At 49.7% G+C, this 11313-nt stretch overlaps 2 protein-coding genes across 2 annotated transcripts; one reads left to right on the top strand and one right to left on the bottom strand.

Annotated features, from left to right (window-relative positions):
• Window positions 1–1295: 1295 nt before the first annotated feature.
• Window positions 1296–2090, top strand: LOC123104999 (histone H2B.1-like). The gene has a single exon (XM_044526959.1). The coding sequence runs from the start codon at window positions 1374–1376 to the stop codon at window positions 1830–1832; it is 459 nt and encodes a 152-aa protein (XP_044382894.1). The 5' UTR covers window positions 1296–1373; the 3' UTR covers window positions 1833–2090.
• Window positions 2091–4405: 2315 nt separating this feature from the next.
• Window positions 4406–9371, bottom strand: LOC123104998 (serine/threonine-protein kinase STY13). Its single transcript, XM_044526958.1, has 3 exons — window positions 8420–9371; window positions 5509–5621; window positions 4406–5408 (listed from the first exon to the last, which is right to left on the bottom strand). The coding sequence occupies exons 1-3, from the start codon at window positions 8724–8726 to the stop codon at window positions 4686–4688; spliced, it is 1143 nt and encodes a 380-aa protein (XP_044382893.1). The 5' UTR covers window positions 8727–9371; the 3' UTR covers window positions 4406–4685.
• Between the last annotated feature and the right edge of the window lie 1942 nt (window positions 9372–11313).

Below are 11313 nucleotides of genomic sequence, written 5' to 3'. Positions count from 1 at the left end.
GACGCCCTTCAGGACTGCCGCTGGATCGCCGACCTCCGTGGCGCGCTCAACCCCACTGCTTTGACCGAGTACGTCCAGCTCTAGACATTGCTTCGGTCTGCTACTCTCTCCAGCCACCCAGACCGCCTTCTTTGGCGATGGACTGCCAACGCCAAGTACTCGGCCAAATCCTGCCATCGAGCACTTTACACCGGATCTACTACTGCGCCATTCTGGCGCCTCACTTGGATGAGTTGCCCCCCCCTCAGCGTCAAGATGTTCACTTGGCTCGCCGACCTTGACCGATGCTGGACCTCCGCTAGACTCGCTCGACATGGCCTGCCGCACAATGATCGTTGTGCCCCGTGCGACCAGGCTGAAGCGACCATGCAACACATCATCATCAGCTGCCCTTTCTCTCGGCAGATTTGGCATGACGTACTTGCGCTGGGTTCGTGCTACTACCCCACCCCTCTATGGAGACGAAGACTTCCTTCCCTGGTGCTCGGCCACAATCAAGGGATCACCCACCGGCCACCGCAAAGGCCTCGCTACGTTGGCTGTGCTCACGGCGTGGTCCATCTGGCGACACCACAACAGTTGCGTCTTCGACGACGAGAACCCCTCCTCCTCGTGACTAATCGCATCGATCCAGGAGGAGGCCCGCGCCTGGACTAGAGTAGCGTGCATGGACTAGGCGTTCTGATAGCATAGGTCCATTCTTGTAACGGGCAGAGCATCCCGTCACCATGCTCTGCGGCTCCATGTCTTGCCTTTAGCATACAAGGCATCGAGCTCGCACCCTCCCCCCCCCCAAAAAAATCATGCTGTCCACCTCCTTCCTATCAATGAAAGGATACACACTCTTGCGTATTCACGAAAAAAATAATTAATTTAATTTAAACATTTGTTGTAAATGAAAACTATTGTTGTATTGTGAATTGCTTTTCAGACCATTTATATATCCGTATGTTGAATTTATATTGAGATTTCATTTGGATATCATTGAAATGTGTAAATTTGTTTGATGCCACGCATTTTTCTACTGTGACGAGACACTGTGCGCACCCCGAACATTTGCCCATCCATTTTGCGTTTCTTTTCCGATCGTCCCGCCAAAAATTCATTTTCCTTTTCCGGTCCGCGCCCATAAATCCCGCCATGCCCACCGATCCGCGCCCCAACGCATCCCGCCCGTCCATCCAAAGCGGCGCGAACCGCCTCACACCGCTCCACGTCACCGATCCGCGGCACCAGCCCCTCCACCAATCAGCGCGCACCGCCTCCCAGCTATAAAACCACCGCCCCCTCCCCCGCTCTCCCCACCGCAGCCCAAATTCCCCAATCTCCTCCCGCACTCAACCTCAACCCCAATCCCCACCTACCCCAACCCCATGGCGCCCAAGGCGGAGAAGAAGCCGGCGGCGAAGAAGCCCGCGGAGGAGGAGCCCGCGGCGGAGAAGGCCGAGAAGGCGCCCGCCGGGAAGAAGCCCAAGGCCGAGAAGCGTCTCCCGTCGGCGGGCAAGACCTCGGCCAAGGACGGCGACAAGAAGTCCAAGAAGAAGAGCAAGAAGAGCGTGGAGACGTACAAGATCTACATCTTCAAGGTGCTCAAGCAGGTGCACCCCGACATTGGCATCTCCTCCAAGGCCATGTCCATCATGAACTCCTTCATCAACGACATCTTCGAGAAGCTCGCCGGGGAGGCCGCCAAGCTCGCGCGCTACAACAAGAAGCCCACCATCACCTCCCGCGAGATCCAGACCTCGGTCCGCCTCGTCCTCCCCGGGGAGCTCGCCAAGCACGCCGTCTCCGAGGGCACCAAGGCCGTCACCAAGTTCACCTCCTCCTAGGTTCGCCCGCCCCCCCTCCTGGTGACCGCTGTTGATCCCCGCCGTGGATCTGCCTGCCTATCTAGATATATATAGTAGTATTAGTAGTAGCGCTTGATGGAAATCGTTGGACTGTTGATGGTTCGTGTGTAGTCGTGGTTGGTTTGTAAGAGGATGTCCCCGTGGTGCTACTTTTGCCTGGTCGATCTGAATATTAATGGAACAATATCTGCTACTCCGAATTTGTCTTGAATCATATCAAGAGTAGTTATATTTTGACATCCTGTCTGTGCTATGCTTGATGAATTTGAGATGGTTATTTGATTTTGATCCGGCCTGTTGTGCACCGTGCGTGCTAGTTTACCTCATTCTGTTGTTCCTGGCCGCTGTTGTCAATGGTATAAAAGTAGTCACAATTGAATAAATTTAGACCTAATTGGGGTGTTACAATTGGTTGATCTGAATGTTAATGAAATCATGTCAGCTACTCTGAATTTGCTATGTCAGGTCAAAATCATATAACCATCCCAAATTCATCAACCACAGCCACACAGGATGTCAGATATAACTACTCTTAATATGATACATAGCAAATTCAGAGTTGACAAGCTGCAAGTAATTTTATATAATTGACAAGCTGCATCCAAGAACAATAAAAATAGGTAAATTAGCACACACCAGTGCGAAATATGTCAGGTCAAATCATATAACCATCCAATTCATCAAGCACAGCCACACAGGATCTCAGATATAAATAATCTTAATATGATACATGACTTCCGTCCAATGCTCTGGTTGTTTTGTGACGGTTATATGATTTTGTGTGTGCACCTGAGCTTGCTACTTTCTCTAATTCTCTTGTTTCTCCGTGTACATTGTTTAAAATTAGTCTACAACTGAATCAATTAGGCCCTTCCTTATAGTATATGGAACCAAATAGGTCTTTTAACTGAAGTGTGCAACTTACTGATCCAAGTGGCTGTCGAACACTACAAGTAGTATCAATCTTGCATAGACTGTTGCTAAGACTGTATTTTTAGTTCAAGGAGCAGGCATTTTCACATCGTAGTATATTTATATTTCCAATTCAAGGAACAAGCATTTTTATCAGACCACACTTTGCGGGCTTATTCTTGCCATTGGCAGTACCCATATTAATGGGCTATTTGCCCCGTGAGCTTACTGTTGCTTACCTGCAGGAATACTGGTTTACAGTGGAAAGCCTTTCAGCTTTAGTGCCTATCTCTTGATTTTGAGTGCCTTCTTCTTTTGCATGCATACAAACAAAGCAGCCTGTGTTTTGTATGCCACATGTTGATTGCTTGTTACAGAAAGTTCCATTTTCTTGCAGAATTATTAATACCTACTCCTTGCTAGAAATTGGTTGCATGTGGGATGTGTCTAGTGTTGGATCGTAAGTATGATGCAGCATCCGTAGCAGGATGTAACTTGGCCTACGGCCTTGTTCGGTTAAATCCCCCAAGGGAACTGAAGGGGATTTGGGGTATTTTGGCTGGTAGGGAATTTAATCCCCTTCATCTCCCTCTAAACCCTACATGATGATAAGTTTCGCTAGCGGTTGCTGCTCTAGTTCCTGGTGCCTGCAGGAAGCATTTGCCCACTTGGCACAGTGCCTCAGTGCTTCACTTCGCATGGCCATTTTCCTTGTAGGCCTTGAGAAATTAGTGAGCATTGATAAGAAATTCCTGATTTCCATGTTGTTTATTTGCTTCATTCTTCTCTCCTCCTTTCCAACATTGTTATGCAGCCGGAATGCCATGGATTTGTGATCTTCAAACCGTGGGGTTCCTCCTCCAGTTCATGAGGGTAGTTAATCTAGATGCACCCCATACGTTGTGTTCATCTTTTGTGTCGCTTCCCCTAGTACCCTGATGTGATCAGCACTGCCTGCGAAGGCAATTGTACCGTATGCCTGATGTTGTGCATGGCAACTCTCCCGCCTTTGATTCCTTAAGAAAATGTTCCACTGCCGTCCTGTCTCCGTGTGCCTGGTCCAGTGGCCAGAGTGGAAGATGCACATCAGTTTTTTTTTTTTTTTTTTTTTTGTAAAAGATGCACATCAGTTTTCGGGTTTGCTGTCGACTACTCCGCATGTCTTTATGTTCACAACTCAGAATTTCCCTCAAAAAAGGAAAAAAAAACATGTTCAGAACTCAGAATCGTTTCTCGTGTGAGACTTATCTAAGTGTGTGGCCGGTGGTCCTTCCATGAAACTAATATTATGCGTAGTTTCTTATCTGACTGCGTGCTCCGCTGCCTGCTATCAACTCTCGAATTAGAGTCTTGAGTGTTGTGCATTCAGTCTTTGTAAGTAGCATCACTTAACAAACTCGCATTAGTGTCATGTAGTAATAGCGCAGGAGAATGTGGATGAACAAGGGAAAAACTGCACCAACACGCCCAAGTGAGAGCAGAAATAAAGCACATTGTCATGCTGGGCACGCCCTATGTCGCCATTCAACATTGCAGCTTTGCGGATAAGTGGCTAGGTTTTAATGTTACCATATCTAGAAACCTGTGCCTATTTCATTCTAGATTTTGCTGACGAGTGACTGGCTAAAAAAAAGTTCAGATGATGAGAAGCGGCATGACAAGTTTTTGAACCAAAAAACATCAAACAGGTGCAGACAAGACGACCACAGTGTTTATGCAAAGCAAAATAAACCATCATCTCACCCACAACCACAAGCGAGTAGCGGCAGGCAGTAGGCAACCTACGCAATTCTTCTTCCACCAGAGACGCCGCGACGACCAACCAAAGCGTTCACCGATACGCACGACCGCACCATTGAACGGGAAACAAAAAACAGCAGCAGACCGACCAGCATCACAACACGACGACGACTACTACTACTACTTGGAGAAGCCGAAGCAGCTGCAGCCCTGCGAGGTGTGGTCGGGGACGGCGGGCGTCATGCTCTTGCCCTTGGTGGTGTCGATCCTCTCCAGCATCGCCACCACCTCGGCCATCTCCGGCCGGTGGTCCGGGTTGCCATCCCAGCAACGCGTCATGATCTCCGACAGCGGCTTGGGGCAGCACCGCGGGATGTCGGGCCGGATGCCCAGCTTCACCACATGGTACGAGATGTCCGCGATGCTGTAGTTCGGGTAGGCCAAGGCGCAGCAGTACGTCTCCCACAGCAGGACGCCAAAGCTGTACACGTCGCACTTGTGGTCGTACGGCCGCCCCTCCAGCACCTCGGGGGCCATGTACCCCAGCGTGCCCGTCTGCCCCGTCATGTTGTCGTCGTCCTGCGCCTCCACACGGGCCACCCCAAAGTCGGCGATCTTCACCGACTTCTTCCTGTCCAGCAGCATGTTCTCTGCCTTCACGTCCCGGTGCACGATCTTCTGAGAGTGCAGGTAGCTCAGCCCTCTCGCCATGTCCAGCGCCAGCTGGACCACCTTCTTGTACGGCAGCTTCTTGTCCCTGTGCTGGAACAGCAGCGTCTTCAGGGTGCCGCCGTGCTGGTACTCCACCACCACCACACAGCGCTGGCCTGGCCCGTGGCTGCTGCCGCCCTTCTTCCCCGCCGGGATCTTCAGCTGGGACGTCCCCATCGACGCCCCCACGAACTACACACAAATAGACATGACACAGTTCATTGTTAATTTCACCGAGTCGCTCGCTTCAAATTGATCAGGTATTAGCATCTAATGTGTACAAATCAGGTACCTTTGTGACATTGGGGTGATCGAGCTTCTGCCACACGGCCACCTCCTTCTCAAAGGCCTCCCGGTGCTTCGATGAGCTCTCCTGACCTTCCTGCCCCCAGTCCAGCACCTTCACTGCATCATACGAAAAATGAACTCCAGGTAAATGAAAAATGCTACTGTTGCTACTATGATCATGAATAACAAAACATGTAGTTTTGCGAGTTTAATGTCCATAAACATTTTCATCTTGATAGATACTGGAAATATTTAAGCTAGCTAGTTTCTGTGGGGAGCCATGACTGAACCAAGTCTAGAATTCTATAGTCTTTAAGTGTTAGGAATGAGAAACATATAGTCTTTAAGTGTTAGGATTGAGAAACATGAAATCGCTTTAGGAGTATTTTTATCTTCGATTTGTTCCCTAGCCACAAGAACTGATGGATACTGGAAATATTTAAGTTAGCTAGTTGCTGTGGGGAGCCAAGACTGAACCAAGCCTAGAATTCTGTAGTCTTTAAGTGCTAGGATTGAGAAACAGAGGAACAAATGGCACAGGTCAAACATGAAATCGCTTTAGGAGTATTTTTATCTTCGACTTGTTCCCTAGACACAAGAACTGTTTGATTTGTATTTTTGTTTTCCATTTATGGTGTAATCACACATCATATTCAGGCCTCCTTTGATTCATAGGATTTGCATAGGAATTTTACAGGATTGACACCCTCTAGAAGTTTTCCTTTACGTGCTGTTTGATTCACTGGATTGCATTCCTCAGGAACCAATCCTATAGGAACTTCTTAGTTCATTTTCACAGGAAAACAAGCATGAGGTTGGACTTCATGGAAAAAATCCTCTGTTTTGCTACCCGACGTAGGATTTCAGTTGACAGTACATCCTGTTCCTGTATGTTCCCTATTCCTACACTTCTCAAACCCTGTGAATCAAAGGAGCCCTCAACCTATATGATTTGAGAAGTGACATTGCAATGGTATGTTTTTCTTACTTCTATAAATTTTCATGTCAATCAACGAGGACCTAAATCAATTTTTTTTTCTGAACCCTGGAGAGAAAGCAAGCCCGTGCATTCTCAAAAACCTACCGTGTATTATGACCACACTCAAGATATACTACAACTACAGTGCAACAAGGACCTAAACCAACCGGCGACCCTATAAGCAGAGTAGCAGACTTGCGAAAACACAAATGGAACTAGGTTCTTATACTCAAAATATGGCTTCTATTGTATATTTTCCAATTTCTCCAGCTAGCTTTCTCACTAGCAAGTTGAGTAATAATGGATAAAAGCAGAAAAGATTAAACTAAGGTGGTTTTATACTTACAGTAGGAAAATATTAACGATGCAAATAGTGTACATATATCCGGAAGTGTCAAAATCATCAATAATAACAACTGAACCGAAGAAAGTATCATCAAAATATAAACAAAAGCTGATAGATTGCGAAATCGATAAAGGTCCCCAATAAATCTCCCTCACATCTTCATCATTTGCAGTAGCTACTACCTTCACAGCGGCAAAATTGGCACCCAACCATGTTCCTAGTATATCGGCATGCTTCCCTGTCACCTTGTCCTCCGCCTCCACAACGACAAAAGTGGCACCGAACCATGTTCCTAGCATATAACGACATGCTTCCCCCGTCACCTTCTCCGCCCCCTCCACAACGGCTACTACCTTCACAACGACAAAACTGGCATCCAACCATGTTCCTAGTATATCGACATGCTTCCCCTGTCACCCCACAACAACTACTCCACAACGACAAAACTGGCACCCAATCATGTTAGTATACCGACATATTTCCCCCATCACCTTCTCCGCCCCCTTCACAACGACAAAACTGGCACCCAATCATGTTAGTATACCGACATGCTTCCCCCGTCATCCTCTCCCCTCCCTCCCCTCCATAGTGACTACCACCTTCACAACGACAAAACTGGCACCCAACCATGTTCCTACTATACCGACTTCCCCCCGTCACCTTCTCCGCCCCATCCACAATAGCTACTACCTTCACAACGACAAAACTGGCACCCAACCATTTTCCTAGTATACCGACATGCTTCCCCCGTCATCCTCTCCCCCCCCCTCCCCTCCACAGTTACTATCACCTTCAAAACGACAAAACTGGCACCCACCCATATTCCTAGTATACCGACATGTTCCCCCCGTCACCTTCTCCGCCCCCTCCACAATGGCTACTACCTTCACAACGACAAAACTGGTACCCAACCATGGTCCTAGTATACCGACATGCTCCCCATCACCTTCTCCACCTCCTCTACCAATAGCGATAGCAAGGTACTGCCATCAATCTCTCTTCTACCAATTTGTTAACTTATACATTCTATGTCTTAAAACACGTTCAATATAATTTTGAACATTAACTTATGAAACCTTATTTGGACAAGTGTATCACTAGATTTATATCATAGAAACATCCTTGCAATTTCATAACGATCAATTGTGTGCGCAGCCCCAATATTGTTGATAACATGGGAGTATTAAGGGTGTGCTTGGTTTGCAGCCCCAATGTTTCATTTTTTGGCGATGGGCAAGTCAAGATTTGCAATGTCAAAACTTGCCAACGTCTGACAACTTTTACTATGAACTAGTTGCCTCAATAGGCTGGGAAGAGATAGGCAACGTGAAATGGGCAAGTCAATGATATGACCGCAATACAATCATTAGCTAAGATTTGGCCTTGGCTTGGGATTTTTTCCTTTTTGGGTGAGAAGGCTTGTGGATCAGGGGCTGCAAACCAAGCAACACAGATATCTCACCATCCTAAATTGCTTTGAGAGAAGAAAAATCCTATGAAGGAGATGGCAATTAGGTGAAACAGACTACTAGAACAGGCACATGATTACATATGACAGACTATCGAGGGGGGAGCATGTTTGATTTTCACCTGCCACGTCGTTGCCGTCGTAGGTGCCGCGGTAGACGACGCCGAAGGTGCCGCTGGCGACCTGGTTCTGGATGTCGAGCTTGGCGAGGTCGATCTCCCACTCGAGGAGCTCCCCGGGCTGCGCGGGGGACGCGCCCCGCTGCTGATCCAGCCAGACCCTGGAGCGCGTCTTCTCCAGCTGCATGTCGAGGTTGACGAGGTCGAATCCGTCGGCCCGCAGGTACCCCTCGCCGTCGGCCCCCCGCATCTCCACGCCGCCGCTGCTGCCGGCGCCGCTGCTGCTGCCGGTGGCCGTGAGGGAGTTCATCTTCCTACCCGGCCGACGGATCGATCGGCCGACCGATCTCCCCCCTTTCCGCTAGATCGCAGCGAAGAAGAATGCGTCTAGGCCCGGAGCGCGGAGAGGAGGAGGTGGCCCGGATCGGTCCCGTGTCCGCCCATGGGATGGATGGATAGCGGGGGCAGGATTTAAAGCCGGGCGCGTGGCGTGACGCCCGATCGGCTTGGCCCGTAATGGCGATCCTCGGCCGCCTCTGTTTCTATCTATCCACCCACCTCCCGCCGACGGACGCAAGCTCGTCCGCTCTCAGATGGGAACAAACAGCAAAGGAATCAACCGCGCGGGTGGGCGGGGTAAGACGAAAACGACGCCACGGGGACGGGGAGAGGAGAGATCGCAATCGAACAAAAGCGAAACGAGACTTGCGCAGCGCAGATCGAATTAACCGCGGAAAAGGGGAAGAAGAACTAATTGGATTGGATTGGATCGATTAGCGCCTTCTTGGAGCACCGCGGCGAAGAGGGAGGAGAGCTCGGAGGCGCGCCGCCCCCCCGCGCGAGATCTGGCTATTTTTAGGGGGAGGCGCGACGGGGAGCGCGTAAGGGGGGTGGGAGGGGCCGTTAATTCGGGAATGTGATTGTGAGGGATTGGAAATGCGCGACGGATGGACGGGTGACGGCGACGGGGAGGGCTGTTTATTAGTTTACCGGTTCTGTTAGCCAGAATCCAGGAGCGGAGCCGCGACCGTTCCTCGCCTCCTTGGGCCGTTGACTCTGCCTACCCGCCCGCCTGCCCGTTCTGTGCGCTAGTAGTAGTATATTCTGCCGTTGTGCGCTGCGAAGGTGCGTGCGTGCGTGCTCTGTTCTGATTCCCTATGCTCTGCTTCTCTCATGATGGTGACATGTCGTGGTCTCCTCCGCAGAAATGGCAAAGGGAATAGAAAAGTTCGTTAAGCAAACGCTAGACTAATTTGTACTAGTAGTGATTTTCTGTGGGGGCATGGCGGTCAAAATCTATGAATGAATAGTGCAAACCGGACATGAGATTTTTCCGTTTTTTGGTAGTTTTAACGGACAAATGAAATACTTCCTCCGTCCCATAATATAAAAGCGATTTTAATGTTGATGTTGGCTCTTATAAGAACTGTTCCTTTTTCTGAAGGAAATCGGCAATTACAAGACCCATCTACCTGACAAGCGATGTTAGGGTTTGGCGACTCAGGGGCGACGCCCTTGCCGCCATCGCTGCCTGGCCCCGGCCTCGCGGCCGCTCGCAATGTTCCCGTGTGCGTCGCCAAGACGTACTACGGCTCCGTCGCGGCTATGTCCGTCCGTCCGTCGCTCGAGCCCCTTGAATACAGTTTCGTGGAGATGAAGGGAGAGGAGGCGATGGCACTCTCGGTGTTGCATGTGAAGATCGAGCCGGGTGCTTCTGCGGCGAACCCGAAGGCCGGTGGGGGCGATCATGGGGCTCCCCTTGTGGATGCCGCCCGAAGTCGGTTGATGGGGAACCCGTGGAACACGCAACCGTGACCCCTTGCGTACCTGCTGTCGCTGACGCCAAACAGAGTCCGGGTGCGGCGAAGGCCCTTGTGCCTTACGTTGTTGTACCGGTGAGAGGAGCACTGGACAAAGAGCGCATGGCTGATCTGCAACAGTTAAGGTACTCGGTAGAGATGGCTACCTACTTGTGCAGCCGATACATGGAGATGAACGTTGCTGACTTGGTTCTGAGCAAGTATACAGAGGTAGAAAAGGAGCAAGACAGGGCATTTGTTATTTATGCAGAGGTTATGGCAGGTGGTGATCAGACGAGGGTCAAGGTGGTGGCGAATGGACGCACATCCGCAGGGATAGAGGACCAATCTATGAAGCAGGAAGCAACCGGCCCAGGGGCTGCCGGTGACCCGACATGGCCGAATGTGGCGCCCCGTCAGGAGCAATCAATTGCCTAAGTTGGAACTGTCGCGGCGCGGCCAACAAACCAACAGTTCGGGAGTTGGTGGGACTTGCGAGGACTGACATTGCACATTTGGTCTTTTGTGTGAAACTAGAGTTAAAGCTGAAAAAGTGCGTCGTTTAAGAGGTAGACTGGGTCTGAGAGGTTTTGCAGGATGTGATAGTAATGGTTTGAGTGGGGGACTAGCCCTCTTTTGGAGTGATCAAATATTTGTTGATGTTCAAGAAGTAAATGAAAGATATATAGATGCGTACGTCCGTGTGTATGATAATGATCCACTTTGGCACTTGACCTGTGTGTATGGTGGGCCAAGGGTGGAAAACCGTCACTTGATGTGGGAAAAATTGTAAAACTTAAAAACAAAGTCTCCATTACCATGGTGTGTGATTGGCTACTTCAATGAAGCCATGTGGTCTTTCGAACACCTTTCAGTTTCACAACGTGGAGAAAGACAGATGCTGGCCTTCAGAGATACCTTGGAGATATGTGAGTTGTCAGATTTGGGTTTTTCGGGTGTGCCTTTTACCTATGACAATAAGCAAGCTGGACATCGAAATGTTAAAGTTCGCCTTGACCGGGCTGTGGCAGACAACCGATGGCGGGACATCTTCTCGGAGACACAAGTTGTACACAATGTCAGTCCTTGCTCGAACCA

The sequence above is a fragment of the Triticum aestivum genome, chromosome 5A (genome assembly GCF_018294505.1).
Source record: "Triticum aestivum cultivar Chinese Spring chromosome 5A, IWGSC CS RefSeq v2.1, whole genome shotgun sequence".
In the NCBI taxonomy this organism is placed as follows: domain Eukaryota; kingdom Viridiplantae; phylum Streptophyta; class Magnoliopsida; order Poales; family Poaceae; genus Triticum; species Triticum aestivum.
Note: the sequence above shows the minus strand (reverse complement) of the source record. Positions and strands in the feature narration are given on the sequence as shown.